At 36.3% G+C, this 17,909-nt stretch overlaps 1 protein-coding gene across 7 annotated transcripts in view; it reads right to left on the bottom strand.

Annotated features, from left to right (window-relative positions):
• Positions 1-262: 262 nt before the first annotated feature.
• Positions 263-17,909, bottom strand: part of NTNG1 (netrin G1) — a 157,470-nt gene continuing 139,823 nt past the window's right edge. For 4 of the 7 annotated variants that reach the window (XM_032191826.1, XM_032191828.1, XM_032191832.1 and 1 more), the window contains one exon: positions 263-2,375. In XM_032191826.1, coding sequence (XP_032047717.1) covers positions 2,149-2,375 — 227 coding nt within the window. In that variant the 3' untranslated portion in view covers positions 263-2,148. The remainder of the gene's footprint in view (positions 2,376-17,909) is intronic. The other 3 variants (XM_032191829.1, XM_032191830.1, XM_032191831.1) reach the window with 2 other exon arrangements.

Consider the following 17,909-nt stretch of genomic DNA (forward strand, 5'->3'; position numbering starts at 1 on the left):
TAACCACCCAAGGTCTAAATTTTTCTTTGCCTTATCTTAGCTCAGGGAAACAAAGTGCTGATGTAAACAGCAGATATTCTACACGAAGGGCCAATGTTGACAGCCTGAAGAAATACCAGCATGTTATCTTCATTGTCATCTTCATATGAATCTTTAAAGAAATGAAGACCCAGTGTGCCTACCTGTTTCTGGAGGGTGGGCACACAAAAGTTCCCTCAGCAGAAAGAGCTTAGCCAAGAAGGCAGTGCCCTAAATTGTGCTCTGTTCACCATTTGGAAGAGGCAGCCAGGTAGAATTTATTTCTCTCAGGAATTTTTCTTTTGCTGATTAACAGTTTTCCATACTAGGCTATTATGTTGGTAAAATATTTACAGCCATTATGATAAAAATTGCCAGGAAATGAATTCATACAGTCTTGCTACCTTTTGATCCAATCCCCCACTTTCCCCCCCGGACTTGGAAACACTGCTGTGGTTTTTCCTTGCCTCTCTATTCTTGCTATTCATTTCTGTCACATTCAGTAATTGGCCTAATAAAAGGCAGAAACAAGAATTTATTACACCTTGGGCAATACTTAAAACAAACTTTATTTGCTGGAGCAGCACTTTTTATCTACTTGCTGCTGTATATTTTGACACTCCTTCTAAATATTAAATTTGACTTTATTAAAAGTTAAATCTTATTTTTTTGATTGCTGCTGTTTTTGCAGTTTCATAGGCAGACTAGTACACATATAAACATCATTTTAATGACGCTTTTGGAGAAACAGTTTAAGCGGTGGCTATATCTACTTCATTACTGCCAAAATCCACAAAAATTGTATGATTTAAAGACTGGTTTCCGAAATGCCTTGTGAATTAGTTTGGAATAATTTCTGTGATGTCTTGAGAGAAGAAAGATGAGAACTATTCAACTTCTCACACCTCTTCCATGCTTAGGATTTGATGATTAGGATTTTGGTTTCCTCAAGCAAATGATATGCTTTGTTTCAAATTGTTTGCAAAAACAATGCCAGTAGTAAAAAATAAAAGTAGGTTAGATTGTTATGATGGAATTCCTACTGTTGAATCTGTTCTTTCATATACGAGGTGGTAAAATGATTTTTTTTTTTTTTCCTAAAAGGTCTTAAGAAATAGCAATACATAATCCTGGAATTGTTTATGCAGGAATTTTTATTCTTTGAAATCTTCCAGTGTTAAAGCAACAAGAAAACATTTAGAATGTCCTTTGGTGGAATCTTATTACACTTGTTATATATGTAAACTGATATTCTTTGATGCCAGCACGTTGCCCATACAGAGAAATCTCTGCACAATTAAATGAAAGGTAAAAGAAAAGGACTAAATAAAAAGTAATATTTTTCTCTTATCTGATTAGAATTAAATACGTTAACAAATTGTCTGGTAACACAAATAGGCAATAATACAAAAAATCTACATTGTACATTATTTCAAGAAAAATAACTTCATTTGAATACAAAAGGATAAATACACTTTGTCCTATAGCCACTCTTGTACAGTAGGTGAACACAGCATCTTACTGATGCAGTGCTGCTAAGGTATACAAGGATATGACTGGCTTGAGTTTTATTGAGGGGGCTGTTACACATGTGCATCACTAACATCAGACAAAGAAATCTTTCAACCAACAAGGGTTACAGAGCAACGTTCACTAAAGCACAGGTTGGAAAGGATTCAGGGACTGAAGCAGGCCAATATGGCAGCTTTTACAGATTTCCTTATACCCACAATGCACTGACAGCAAAGAATGCCTTTATTTGGTCGGTCCACACACCGGGCGGAGGTACAGTAGCGCACCAGAGAGGAGTAGCAAACATTTCTTAAATTCAGTTTCCATGTCTGGGGCTGTCGAAGCCCTTTGTCCTGTGTGAGCTCGGCAGCTAGCGCTGACTTGACGGAATAGGCCGCTGCCAACCCGTCTCGGGTCGCGGGGAACAGTCTTGACTCAGAGCACTGTCCGTAACTGATTAATATGGCTTAGTTCAGTTAGGCCTTCCTAGTTTGTATGTGGTAATTTTTTTGTTTTCCTTTTTTAAATTTCAGTAGCAAATGCTTGGGTTGTGTTTTGTTTTCATGTGGCACATTCTTTTGAAGCAGTCCGAATATGATGCCATCAACCATACGGAGCCTAGCATGTGCAGAGCCCAGTTGCTCCTAGTAGGGCAGTCAGCAGTAATAGGGGACCGTGAGATATTGCCCCCTGGCCGGAGTTTTGGCTGCAGCCTCCTGGATCCCTTTCGCACTTCAGCTTCTCACATAAAATGCCAGTGTAGGCTGGAGGGCACTGGCACCGCACGTTGTTGATGCATGTTCCTCCGTTCTGGCAATGCAGGAGCTCATTGTCACATACATTTGCTGCAAGATAGCAGGGGAGGGAGGGAGAGAAAAGCAGAATAAATATAAGTTCAGCTACAGAAGAAAGTCTGCACTAAAATCAGAGCTAAAACACTAGTGGCTCATCTCACGCCTCCCTCCTCTTCCTGAGACATGTAAGCAGGGGACATGTTCTAGTTTTTAAAAACTTCAAGTCTGAATTTGGTTTATTTGCTATTTTCTCTTCATTATTGTTTTTAAGCTGTAGTCTTGGAGAATCTTATCCACTTCAGACTGCTGAATATTAATTAATGAATTAATATTAGTAATGAATTAATAATGAAATACGAAGATTAATGCCCACTTTGTGCCATTGGCTGCAATTTTATAGTTAGTACTGAACTGGAACTATAGGTGGGTTTGTTGTTACTTGAAAGAGGCAAGGTGCTTAAGGCTTTTGGACAACATGAGCAGTGGTTAAAAATGCAATGTGGCTTTGCTGAAGTAAAAAGATCTGTGTGAGAAGACAGGATTTTATAATCAAGAATTGCACATATCAGTGATCTGAAAAAATATGCAAAAAAATAAGGCAAGCACAGGCAGGAATATCAGCATGCTATTTGATGGGGATTTTATGCTATGTACAAATGGAAATAAAGGATCACGTTGTTATTTCCATTACAGATCAAATATTTATTTTTAACTAAGTTTGTTGCTTTGGTACAAAGGTATCTGACAAAACTATCTTAGTTAGACATTGTAGCCTGATATAACAACTTCAGAAATCAGATTTGACAAAAGATTTGAGAGAAAGTAACACAAACAGTGGTTTTAGAGAGGTGCATCACACTTTGTATATAAAAATTTGGCAGCTTTTTATTTTTTAACTGCTAAATATCAGTCAAAATATTTCACTCGGTAACTATATAGAAACAAGAGGAATGTACTACTTGAATGTGTCAATCTGTGTTTTATTCCAGAGGAAAACACTAGTAGAATATGTGCTAGCTTACAGCTCTGTCTTACATGAGAGTGGTGATTTTAGTAAATATTTTGCACCTAATATTTAGGCAGGATGTAACAGAAGAAATTTTCCCTTAAGGAATTAAGGAATGGTTTGGTTGAGACAAACTTAACATTATATGCTGTTTATACAAATATTAGCCTGGAAATAACCTTATTCAGGATAGGAAGAAAATATTCTTCCTTTTACTTTAAACATATTGCTATTTAGTTCTACAAAAAGTACAGTTTTATAAGTGTTAACTTGTTCTTAAAACCAACCCAAATATTATGAAAACTAAAATCCAAACAGTGTATGTCCTTAAGTGATAGAGGTCTACATAAATATATACAATTTTGCGTACCAAGAATGTTACTGGCAATCTTATCTGTCCTGGCTTGCTTTCAGAAAAGACATTTTCTCACTTTGGAAGGGCTCAGACAACTGCTTTCTAATGTTACGCATCCTAGTGGGCCAAATACTAATGCAGTGTTAGAAACTCACACAGATGTACTTGAGAGGGAGCAGCTAAATGCTTTTTTTTTAGTGATAACTTCATTAATCAAAGCTCCATACTAATGCTCTGGAATTGGAATTGTCCAGTTTATGAACTGTGACATCAAAACTTGAATATTAAGGTGCAACAGACAATACATGGGGGGCATCCATACATCTGAATTTGATGTTCTGTGTATTTGTTATAACAAAGTGTTTATTATGCACAAGGAACAGTAAATCACAACCAAATAAATGTGGTGAGCTTAACAACCCAGAAAAGTATATTGGCAACAGGAGGAAAAAATGAACTGGATTTTAAGTCAATATTTGAGTTATATAGCCTCAGTTATAACAGATAATTAAAACTGACCTTATTATTCATATTGTATATATTTAGGCATATCAAATGTAAAATCAAAATAATTTGCCTGATAGTACAGCCGTTGTACCTATTCGTTCAGGACTACTCATTGCTGGGATGCTTCCTACAATTCAGGCAATGAAAATGGTGAAATATGCGTCCCATCAATACTGACTGTTTGCCTTGAATAATTGGGTGGAAATCAATAGTGAATTAAGTACCACTTTTTAAACAGCAGATCAGATATTTCACTTTATGTTTGGCCCTGAATATATTGTCCCAAATTTTCCAAGTATTTAGTAATACAAATTTGTTTACCTATAGCTGTACCATTTTTAAACTTATTTTGACAACGATAGCCTGTTATTTTGGGAGGACATCAACCCAGATGCTGATTGTATTGTTACAGACTGCTGGATATGGGTGACTGTACTGTCTGACACACTGTTGCAGGCTGCTATCAAATGCCTCTAATTATCATTATAATGTTACAGACACAAGTTTTAAATCAGAGTATTTCTTAATTCTTTAAGACACTTAAGAGATGGATCAAAAGCTTCTCTTCGGTATTTCCTGTGTACTGTTTTTGCCCACAGAAATGCAGAAAAGTAAATACAGTAGAGTTTAATATTCTTAGCAAAGTACTTGCAGCTGGAAATTATTGAATTGTTAATTTTGTGTTATCAAAGCTTTTTTTCCCTTAGTTTAATCCTGTGTTTCCTTCTCTTGCACCCACATACGTACACAAATCTTTGTATTATGTAGATAGCAATTGTGGTGATTTGGAAGCAAAACAGTTGTGAAATGAAATCTATTTTTTGCCACTTTTGTTTTAATTTTATTCTGACCAACTCTAATACCATTCTCAGCTTTAAGAGGGCATGGCAAGGCTGACTTTTAAAACTTAAGTATTAACTAATTGTTAGCTAACCATTATTACATTTTTTCAATTTGGATTTGGATTTGCTGTAGCTAATGAGTGTAGCACATCAGCAACATAGAAAGACGTATGTTCACTGGAGCGTTTTCACTGAAGTTTAGAACAAAATTTTTTCCTGAAATACAACTAGTCCCCATTCTGCCAAGACAAAAGAAAGGCAAGTATATTGTTTGGTGTTTTGAAAATTAGTAATGTTTTTAATGTTAATGTGATATTTTGCTAGGATACATATTATAACACATTTTAGAAGTGGCTTCTCTGTTTCACTCTGAGAAGGCAGCTGCTGAATGGGGCCAGGAGGGCCAGGAAGTTGGAGACCCCTTGCTCTGTGTTGAAGTCCAAGGAGAACTGTTGTAACTCATGCTGGAGGGTGCATGTAGGTCGGTGGAGTCCAGCATGTGCCTGGCAGGGTTTCCTGCCCATTGCACCCTTTCTGCCTTCTACCTAGCATGCTCTGGCCTACTCTTATACACCAAGCAGTGAAATACTGCCTTCAGTGCTGAGAGATGTCGAACTAACTTTGCTTTAGCTCTGTCATTGGCTATTAAAAGTTAACAATTAATGAAAAGCCCTTTTTTTCAGCCTATCAAAATAAATGCAAGTGGAAAGGGAGCATTTGCATCGTCTGCTTAGTGCCTCTGAATTAACTGTGAAAGAATTACTCTCTGTTGACTGTTTAGGCAAGAGGATTAACTGATGTATTTAGAACCGCATTCAAGTCTAAAGATGCCTAGGTTGCCTTTTACAGGCAAGAGTGAGTTGTCTTTTTTTTTTTTTTTTTTCTATGAACTAATACATTGGGAGCATTGCTAGGAACAAAGGTCAGCTCTGCCATCCTCCTTCTCTTCATGTTATTGGCAGGACTCTGATAACCAGCTGTGAATCACAGAAGACTTATGTGTTGATTATTCTTGTTCAGCATTTGGTGTCCAAAACTGTGCTTGGACAACTCATTTTTTAAAAATATTTTCATAATTGGAAAGGTGTCAGGTATCAAATTCAGATCAAAGAGTGAAACACTGAAGAAACAAAACAATGAAAATAAAAACTAATTCTGAATTAGTCACACTTGACTCCTAAGACTTGTGTGGCTAAACTAGCTGTGAGTTTGCTGACAGATCTTCATGAATTAGAAGACAATGCATCAAATCGATTATTTAAGAAACAAAAGAGACATCTGACTTGCTGTGGAGAGCTTCATGGGCTTTTTGAGGGGTATTTCTGAGCACAGTCTCCAGATCATCTAGTGCTACTGTGGGAAGTGAAATATTTAATCTAACATAGAGGAAAATTTTATTTTTTTCATAACTAATCAATTTATGATCTAAGCTGTAGTTTGATTATGAAACACTATGGAAATGAGAAAGAAAAAAGCTACGTGTAAAGATGGTTAGTCATCTGAAGCTTTTGTCTTCTTGGGGGAAAACCCCTGTAAACTAACAAGTGCTTGCCATTAGTTAAGAGGTTGTTAATATTTTTTATTTAAAACTTAAGCGTGTTTTCCAAAGTAATCATTAGTAAGATATTGAAGCCTCTTTTTATAGGATAAGACCTTCTTAAATATCAAATGATACCTTGCTTCAAAATACAAAAATATTCACAAGTAGCTATTTGGTTTGTAATTCCATTGACATTAAATTTGTAAATGGAATATAAAAGGAGAACAAGGGGAAAAAAGTCTAGTCTTTCAACCAGCTCAAGCAGTTCAAGGGGTAAGTGATATGTGAGTGTTTCACAGAATTTATATTAGGTATTTAATGAACTATATTGAGAGTAGTGTAGATGTTTGACAAATGTCTACTTTCTTCTTAACTGTTCAAGCCTGAATAATACATGGAAATTTCTGAGTCTGTCCAAAACTCATCCTTAATACTTTTGCAGCTTCTTGAAAGAAAATAGGTTGAGATTATATTAGGGGTGGCTTTAGCTATGAAGCAGAAATGTAGACACATTAACACAAATGCAAGTCTTGTTCTTTTTCATCACCTCAGACACAGCACTGTGTTATGTTCTTTCTGGCTGCTGTGTCTAGGCATCTTCAAAGAATATGCAAAGAGCTTTTGGTCTGTCTACTGCTCAGACAGGAAATATCATATCGGATTTAAACCCAATTTCTTTTAGCCTCCTATCCTTCCTGAGGACCATACAAGATGGGAGAAAATACATGTCGTACCTTTCTTCATGCTACCTTCATTTTTGTACAGCTTGCCTACAGAAGCTTCTTATTCAGCTGGGTTAGGCACATGAACGTGAGAAAGGATGGGCAATTAATTTATAAAAACAAACAAACAAAACCCAAATATGTTCAAAAAGCCTTTTTTTTTTTTTTTTTTTTAATCTGAGAGGTGGTTTTCCCTTTCTGCATCAAAATCTGTGTTGATTTTGAAATGTTCGTTATTTATGGAAACAGCACACAGATCATTAACAATGAAGTCACAGAAAAAAAAAAAAGAACACTTTTTATTAGAGGTCCTTTTTTTTTTCTTTCTTGAGTTCTTAAGCCTTTCATTTCAAGCAAAGTTTAGTATGAGCTCTCCCATCGCTATTTTTCTTCCATGTGCTCTTTTTGTGATAACATTTGTTACAGCTCGCTCTCTCACAACTATTTCTTCACTTATCTCTTTTTTGTCTCCCAGATCCTGAGTATTATATTCCCCGGACAGGTTGGTGGCTTGACAGCTCTGAATATATTACACACCATTTTGGTCTATTCTAAAGGACTGAAGCAAGTTTTGGCCCTATTTCTGCTGCAGTGAAATTTCCGTACTGTTCCTTAGTAGTTTGTATGAATGACACTACTGAAATAATGAGAATTTTTGACCTTGGATTCCAGCCATTGTTAGTAGCTTTGAAAGCATGCAGGTCACAGGTCTAGTGGCTGAAGAAATTATTCTTGGCTGATTTTTTTCTAATGCATCTGTTTCCTTGCTGCTTCCTATCTCGCAGAGAATGTGATGTGAATTCATTTATGGATAGATTTTTAGCACACATGCTAACCAAATACTGTTTCAGAACAATGAACCCATGTGTTTGGTAATTACGTTCATAGGAAGTTTCAATATATGCAGTGGTTGTCTATGTAGAGAGATCTGTGAACAGCACATTGAATTGCAATGCTCTGGAAAAATTGGGAGATTTCATCTTGCTACATAAGTTCAGTAAATTGAGGCCAAGCACAAGTGATTTCTTGTCAAATACAGAATTACTTCCTATGAATGTTATAAAAATTCTGTAACTAGTGGGCATTATTTTGTAAAAATGTAATAACTTAAACAGTTTAAAACAAAACCATTCTATTCTATGAAAACAACAACCCCCCCCCCAAAAAAAAAAAAAAAAAATTAAGCATAGAATATAAAAGACATTGGAACAAATAAGAAAGCTTGTGTGTATGCCTATTAAGGGTACAGTCTATACATATAGCAAATGTGCAATAGAAAACCTCTGCAGTCACCAAGGAAAGGTATGAATAATATTTTTCCTACAATTTGTTAAATAGACATTAATAAAGTTGGGGCATGCAAAACAGTCTTCTTCAAATGCAGAGGTTTGAAATTGTTTCCAATGGTTTCAGAACAGGTGACCACAATCAAAATATTTTCAACTTGCCAAAGTTAGCAACAATAACTAGCAACAATAACTTTCCCCATTATTTGGAAACAATCCAAATATGTTATTTTTGTGCAGTATAAAAGGACCTCAATTCTGCTATTGTTATGTTTCAAGGATTTCTACCTGGAGCTCTAGTGACTCTCATGAGATTTCACACATACAAAGTAAATATTAGGAATGAGGACATAAGGGCATGGGAAAACTTTAAGTAGTCAGGCTTCTGAAATATTCGCAATTGCTGTTACAATTACTGTTGCACACTGTATGATAAAAACCTCCAACTTGTACAACTTAAGCATCTTACTAATTTGAATAACCAGTGTCTAGTAATGACTTAAAGATTTTGTCACTAAGATTTCTCTCTCTGCCTTTCTCCCAATTAAATCTACTACTAGATGATTATTAGAATTTATTAGTTTTTATTTTTTTTTATTGTTACCAGTTACATTTACTCCTGAATGTTTTTTAAATGTTTAGCTACTACGAATATATGTCAAAGTGTTGATCAGACTTATTGTTTCTGAACCAGAGATACCTGATATGAAAAACAGCTATTGCTCTTTTAAACCAAAGATATCCATAATGATTTAATTTTGTCAAGTGACACTAACTAACCTTTTTCTGCAGTGGGATTAGTAAAACTACCTCATGACACTGCCAAATGCTTTGATAGCATGGGAAGAGAAATGGTTTGTACTTATCCACCAAGGTGCAGTCTGAAGTTGAGACAAAATAAATTAGTGTAGACAAGTACAAGCCTAAGGCATACCTTACTGTGTCACAATTATTGTCTTAAAGTGACAGACGTTAATACAAAGATCTCTGGTGCAAATTTGAAACAATGTTGTGTTTAATTAAATTGTAAACAATACAAGGAAATCAACACTGGCCAAGTGAGAATAGTTTCTAAAGGAAGACATCTCCATCTTGTATTGTCTTAGAATTGTCAATTACAGGCACAATTGAAATGACGCTTTTAAAAATAAAACCCGTTTTATTAAGTCATAGGAGAATGATAGGTGGGTAGTGAAGAAACTGTGTTTGCTGGAAGTTTCTAGTAGAGTTTTTTGATTGTTTTTCTACATGGAATTTCTGGTCTCTGTGCACAATTTTCACTACAAAACTATTTCTAATCAAATTGCAGGAAATGTCTTCAGAGTTTCTACTTAGAAGATTCAGCTTCTATTCAGAGCTGTCTCCTGTGTGCAGCCACAGAACGGATGGTGATTCCTCTCTCCTGAAAATAGGTACCAATTTATCCTGGCATTCACATGGGTAACCACAGTTCATTGCTTTGCTACTGAAAATGCAAAATCCTCTAAAGAACAAACTTAATTTTAAGCATGGTACAAAAACAGTGGAGGTAGAAAATTATTCTATTTCACGGGCTATGTCTGTGCTTTCTCATTTTCCATCTGTATTTTTTAATCTAAAATTCCTGGATTTAAGTAATAAAAGATACTGAGAAGAAATGCATCAAATCTGTCAAAAGGATGAGGAGAAAGATGAATTTTGGATTTCATACTCTTGCATGATAGGGAAGTCATAATAGCCTTGTCTGAAACAACACCAAATAGCTTGTTAAAATGACTGAAAACAAATGCAGATTTCTTCGTCTAAGAATTACTGTTGAGATAAACCTCTCCATCTTCCTTGGTTTTAGGAAATGGTTAGTTAACCTTTCAGTTGTATGATTTAGATAGTTTTGATTTTATTCTTCTCCAAAGAGGATGATTCTCAAAAAATCCCCATGCTTTTTATTGCTTTGCTAATGGAGGACTACCACTGACTTGGTATGACCCTCACCACATTTTAGGATAATCTCAGGAGAGCAATAAGCTTCAACATAATTTTAGTTACTCAAAAGGGACACTAAATGCCACTATCATTCATATTCCACTTAAAAAGCTGTAAGCAGTGGTGCCATTATTTCTGTCTTAGAACATTCTTAAACCACCTGCCTTCTCTTTCCTGAAGTAGGAAGAGAAGCAATTGAATCTACTTTTTTTTTTTTTTTTTTCCTCCTAGTGCCAACAGCAAGGTCAAGGTTTGGATATAACCACTATCAATAAAAATTGGATAAGTAGTATAATCCCTCAGATACAGAAGATGCAGTCAGTGGTCATCAAAAGGCCCTGAGCAGCTGGTAGGTGGGATATGGTTCTCCAAATACATACAGGTACTGCTATTAGAGGTGCCAGAGGGTATTTCAGGTGCTTGCACAGGGCTGGTAGATATGTAGTGAGAGTTTCAAGCTTGTGGGAATGGTGCCAGGAGACCAGCTGGGTCAAGATGCCTGTGGGTCTCTAGTGGCCTTTGGGTTCTTTGGTGTGCCAACAGGCTGTGACTTTCCTGGGTAGCCTGCAACCCTCTTACCTGAAGGCTCTCTGTGGCTCCCCTGCCTGTGTTTGACATCTGCTCTGACACAGTGCTGCTATGCAAGAAACACTAAAGGCTGCTGCTGTAGAAATTCTGAAGTTGTGAGTAAGAGCTGTGGATAGTTTTGCCTGTGGCCTCCACCCAAGTGCCCTCTGCCCACCAGTGCATTTGAACTCAGGCCCTTGCCTTGGTCCTCATCTGCATGACCTGGCAGGCTCAGCTGCTCCCGGTTGATTCTGCCCCTGCCTGTTATGTTTGATTTCTCAGCATGATCCCAGACCCAACCCACTACAAGGGACATATCTGGCAACCTGCAGCCAGTGGCCTTGCTGCCACTGAAGCTGCTCTGCTCACCTTGCTCAGGCACTGCAGCAGGACCTCGTGCTAGGGAGCGTCCCTTCTTGGTCTCCCCAGGTCCTCGCTTTCCAGCATTGTGGAGCTGCCCACTTGCCCTGCACCTGAGCAGTGCCATCAGACACCTACAGTCAGGCAATTAATTCAGTCCTGTCTGGAAAGCTAGCAGGATGGCTTTGCTATATATTTTCAGCTTCATGCATAACAACCGTATTTCCTTAAAATACAACAAGTATCACTTCTACAGAGCACCAAAAAAGCAGAAGGCAAAGTCTTGAAGAGCAAACCGAAGCAGAAGCATCCAAAGGTCAGCAATTTGAATATGTGATTATAAATATGCCTCAGCCTTTACTTGCTAGGGTTTTTGACTTGCAAGAATGTTTTGAACACAAACAGAACTCTAATTTGCTTACAAAGCTTTTCTTCCTGCTGTCCATCGCAGAGAATGCTGGATTGAAGACTTCCAAAACTCACAGAATGTCCCCCCACACTTACTCCTTTTTGGCAGTAAAATCAGAGAAGACAATCACAACTTAAAATATTTCCTAATTTAGGAGATGAGTATCCTAATAATTATTTTCCTATTTTTTAATGGAAGAATAGAGAAAGAAAGACAAAGTTGGTGGCTTTTTCTAACAATGACATGAATTCCCCAATAGTACTTATCTGAAGATACATATTTGTAATGGTATTCCTCAAAACAGCTGCATGGCCTTGGATCCTGATGTTCTTAGTAGACAAAACTTAAAATACTTTCAGTGTTCCTTGGTAAGAAGTTTAATATTAAATTATAATTTTGTTATTTAATGATAGTATTTTTGTTGTATTCCCTTCTAGTTTTTTTTTTGTTTGTTTGCTTGTTTTGACAACTACATTTTTATTGATGAGGTTAGTATCACTCAGATGCAATAAGGTTGGTTCTTCCGATTTTTTTTATGCCGCTTGCAGCACATGGGAAAAATGGTGTAGGAAATTTCTCTGAGATAATAGTAATAATTCTGCATTTCAATGGATGTTTTTTCTTTTTAAATGATCTAGTTGAATTTATATATATATATATGTACATATATATATATATATATTTTTTTTTTACACAAAAGAGGTGTTATATAAATGCTAAATTAATTTTTAAATACTGCTTTTCTAAAGTTTTTTTGTGATCTATAATCCATTTCAACTTTCTTATTTTTGCTCCTTCGGAATAAAGCCAATTGCATGGAGCATTTTGAAAAATTAGTAACAATCTAATGGAAATATATGTTTATGATGAAGTAAACTACATAAAATGGAGTTTGTAATGGAAATATCAGTAATTTAAAATTACACTGTCATAAATAACAATGATATTAACATGGGATGCATATGTAAATATTAAAGGGAAAGGAAGCTCTGAAGCAACTGATAGATAAATAAATATTTCTGTATTAAGCGTGATTTATCATCTATGTTACGGTAACCATAGGTCAGAGTAAAGCCAAGTTGATATTTATATGATTGCTATATGTTCCTCTTAAATGTGGTTTTCAAAATAGAGGCATTTAAGACACAAACAAAATACTCTAGAAGATCAAAACACAAGTGTGCAATGTAAATGGCCTAGGATCTCTCAGCAGATGAACGTTCAGAGTTTATGTGAAGATTAGTTACAATGTAAAGGTAAAACATTTATAAAGTTCTTACAAAACATATGAAATTTGAGGGATATATATATATATATATTTTTGTTAAAGCAACAATTATCAGCAGATAATCTGCATCTATGTTGACATGTTGTGTTGAATGTAGATGAAAGGCTTCAGAGTGCTTTTGTTGAGCTAGCTCTGGAATGGGGATAAAAACATGGCCTGGTAGGTCTCACAAAGCTCTTCAGAATGAGTAAGAGTTATTACTGCCAGTGAACAATGGAGAGGTTGATGCCAAGGAAAGCCTGTGCTAACAAAAGAAGGGTAAAAACATAGGTCCTGTGAACTCCAGTTCTATTTACTACATTGCACTGTTTTTTAGATAAATGCAACAACAGAGTTGTTTACTATTTCCAAGGGAATTTGCAGAGTTTCAGGTTGAAAAATGCTTACAAACTATCAAGTTAAAAAAGGAATATGCAATCTTGTCCATTTACATGTGGTGTGTGCAATTGCATAAGATGTTTAACTATTCTTACAGTTAGAAACACTGATGTCATGTATGTAACTTCTTTTAATCTGACTGGTCAGAGCTTTAGAAACTTCATATTTATATATCAGAAACATGGATTTGCAAATCCTTTTTTTGTCTCCTGTGCTTTTGTCTCTTGGCATTTAAAAAAATCGTATCTGTTATTATTATTTTTTTTAATTGCAGTGAAATTGAAAAATGAGACTCAACAGGAAGATTCTTACGTCGTGTGTCCTTCTGAAATATACTGGATGATAATATCCTCTCCTGTAGGTGGGATTTTAATTGGTGTAATGATTTACTTTCCTACTCTTTTCACTGGCTTAAACAGATGGCATGTAGCACTCAGCAAAAATGAGAACTAGTATATTAATGCATCAAATAATTAAAACTATTAGCTGTTTCATGATAGTTTTCATCAACAGTATTTATTGTTACACACGGACTTGCTCTAGGTATCAGTATGCATTTATCTTCATGACAGAGCAGCCACTAGATGGGAAAGCATGGATAATAGACATTTTCATTCTAAGACAGTCCTTTCAGGTGCACGAGTCTTTCTGCAATATGCTGTGCAGGTGTAAACAATGTGATCAACTCAGCTAGTGTTGCTGAAAACACCTTTTATTTTTTCTAACTGACTTACATTATCACATCATTCAATGTGAAGTCCAAAGGACTCCTGTACTAAAGCACACTACGAAATAACTGTCTTTGATTATACCGCCTCTTAAAATTTCAAAGGCTCCTGTTATTTATTTGTCTTTCCAAAAGTGATGTTTTGGTAACTACACAGTTAAAAATGCACAGTTTGTTTTGACAGATTGATATGACAGACAGGCGGATCTATATATTTTCCACAATATTATTATGCAGGCTATTATTAATAAGTTATTACAAAATTAAAACAATGGCACTAATCTCATTTTTATCAACTACAGAATTTCACTACAGTTTAGAAAACATCTGAGTAACAACAGGTGTGGCTTAGACTTGGAAAGAGAGCACTCAATGCATATATATTTAGTTAATGTCAGAAAAGTTCATTATACACTCAAATGAACTAAAGATAGTGTGTTTAAACATATGTATTGATAGTGCTTACTATGACAAAATGTTAAGATAATTCACACACAAAAAAGTTTATAGTTAAAATCCTCTAAGAGTAAAAGCTCTTTCCATCTGTGCTTAACAGAGGGGAAAGTTCTTGCATAACTTCTGATGCACAAATGTGTTAGAATTTAATTATTAGCAAAGACTGAAGTAACCTGAGATCCTCAAGGAACAGAGAACTGCAATGTATGATTTCACTTAGAAGCAATTGCTTTATTGTATTTAAAATTTTATCCAATTTTTAGTTTATTGGGCTAGAATGTGCTAGTTTATTGTGCTATTATTTAGTTTATTAGGCTAGAATAGAAAAATAATAGGAGACTCCATTATTCTGGACACAGGTAAAATATGTTGCTTTATAATCAGTGTTATATATTTTGATGCATATATTGTATCAATACATTCAAGCTTCATGTTGAAAAGAATTAATGCTTTACTCAACAAGTCCTCCACTCATGTGTGAGACTGAACAGCCAGTCTTCTTTCTCATGCTGCGTATATAATGTTTCTAACTCATACACTCACCTTAAGGAAGAGTTACACACAATGAAAATGTACTTCTAAAATGTAGATTATTTAAAAGAGTTTTAGTATTTTTCCTTGAGGGATTTTTAGAGAAGAGTTCTGCTAAATACTATTTGGATAATGAAGCTGTATTTCCTGACAAGCTTGTCTCCTCCAGTCCAGTCTTGTACTGTGTCCCAAGCCATCCTTTCATGTGTGCCCCTACCTTACAGAAGCTGAATGCCCATAGCTCCTATCACGTTCATCCTTCTCTTTCAGCAGATTTGGCAAGGACTGCAATGGAAATCTGCCTCCTCTGCTCACAGATCTCCTCCAGAACTGTATTACACCCCCCTCTTATGGTGAGAACCAGCGCTTACGGCATGCCTTTGTAGAGTCCCAGGTGATGGATGCATGCATACACAAGATGTTGGAAGATGAGAAAAGGCTCTAATTCCAGGTAGGATGACTTTTTGTAGGACTGCTCTATGCCGGGACTCTTATGAAGGATCAAACACTGAGGCTAAACACTGAGTTTCCTCCTCCTCCATGGAGGCACGTGGCAAACACAGCTAGCCATCATGTCACAGGTAAGGCCAACCTTTGCATAGATACATGGTCTTGGGGCAGGAGAGACTCCAGCACAGTTTCCTGATCAGGTTTGAAAGACAGGCACAGTGAAGTAAGAGCATGAGTGGAGTGTGAAATGCAGAGGTTTTATGTTGCTTGTGTGAGACAGCATTTTTTAAGTGGTAACATGGCAGATCTGAGTGGGATGATGGCTTTCTGAAGACTGCAAGAAAGCTATGGAATGAGTATCTGCTAGACTCAAAGAAAGATGCTGAAAGGAAGAGGCTGGAACTGAAAGAGAGGTATTTGGGCCAAAGCCAGGATGGGTGGGAGAAGGTGAGGGAGGTGCACAACACATCTTGGCTGGCTTAGTGTTTTCTATCTGCAACACAGTCAAGGTCTTCTAATACTGCAGAGCAGGCGTGGGCTGCAGCATCGTTAAGTCGTCATAGTGCCACTGAATAAAAGAAAAGATAAAAACAGAGGACGCTTCTCTAAGCATCTTTTAATTTGTGTTTTAAATCAGTAAGGGTTTTGCATGAACTAGCAGGTCATTGCACAAAAATTATAGCACTGTATGGCTTTACTCTGATAGGTGGTGTAAATCTGGATCCAAATTTCCAGACCCTTGCAGATATGCTGTGTACATGCCTGTGTTTCATGATGTCTACCCAGTGTACCAACTGGCATGTGTGCGTATGTCATGTTAGTCATTTCAAAACACCTGGCTCTTTTTAAAGACATTTCCATTGCAATACAATTTTGTAATCTGTCTGTAAAGATACATGGAATGATTTTTTTTCTGAGAACTGAAAGTCTTTTTGCAGAGAGCTGCAGTTTGCTGCATAATGTCGACACAATGGGGCTGATTTAAGGATGCTATGTTTGCCCTCATTATGAATTTCCTTGCACTAATGCCTCCAGTTTAAATCTTATTGTGGGATTTTCCTGTTCTTGAAATCAGTAGGAAGTAAGCCAGTTTTCTGAACCTTGTGAGAGTAACTTGTTCTCTCTGGATTCTAGTCAGTGCTTATTGCCTCACTATCAAAATGCAGCTTCAGTTCTTTAAAGAAAGAGCTACATGTGGTGAAACTCTTTACTCTCCTTGGAAATGAAATTTTCAGCTCCTCAAAGTAGGAGTCCTATTTCAAGATATTCTCGCTTTAAAGGAAAGTTCATTTCCCATTTAAAGTATTTATAATATTCAGAGATCAATGGTGAAGCATTTCATTAACAGAACACCCAGCTGAATTGTCTGCAATGGGCAGCTATTTCTGTACAGAGAATACTGGAGATGTGGGTTGCTCCCACGCCTGTCAGCGTGTATGGGAGCTGAAAATGGTTAGTGTATATGGGTAAAAGTGGCCTAGCAGTTTTGAAGTGCAAGAATAGATTTTTGGGTCCATTGGAAAAGCCTTTAAATTTAAGTATGAAATACTGTAAGAAATGAGGCTAGCAGCTAAGAGTCCTAGAAAGATAATGATGGCTTTCTGTTCAGCAGTTCAGAGATACTCAGTACACAGCTCCACCCCTAGCTCCATAAGCTGGAGCAATATTTTGGTTTATCAGCAGACGATTTTTAAACTTTTTCTACATCTGGAAAACACATGCCATCTGTGTATGTCTGAAAAGCATGAAAGATTTGCAAAGTTACTCCACTAACTCTAGGAGGGAATGGAATGGGTGAAGTAATAGGCAAAGACAAGAACAAATCAAAATATTGTCTTTAGATTCAGCCAGTGACATCAGCGCAGTTGTTTTTACGTAGCTTTCCACTTCTATCTGAACAAAAAGGCATAGTCATTAAAAAGAAAAAAAAAAAAAAAAGGAAGAAAATAGCATATAAAGAAGTACTTGTTCAAGCTGCAGTTGTAAAAAAAACACAAAATAGTTTTGGGTGTAATGCTTTAATAATCATATGCCTGAACTGTAAATTGTAATAAGCTATGTTGATGAACATGGCCCCTTTAATGTAATTTGCCAAGTTGATAGACTTTCTACATACGTTAATTACCAACATCTGAATTATGATCATACTCATTCCTATTCTCTGTAGAAATCTTTAAACTTCTAGCACTGTCACAGCTT

This window comes from Aythya fuligula, chromosome 8 (genome assembly GCF_009819795.1).
Source record: "Aythya fuligula isolate bAytFul2 chromosome 8, bAytFul2.pri, whole genome shotgun sequence".
Classification (NCBI taxonomy): domain Eukaryota; kingdom Metazoa; phylum Chordata; class Aves; order Anseriformes; family Anatidae; genus Aythya; species Aythya fuligula.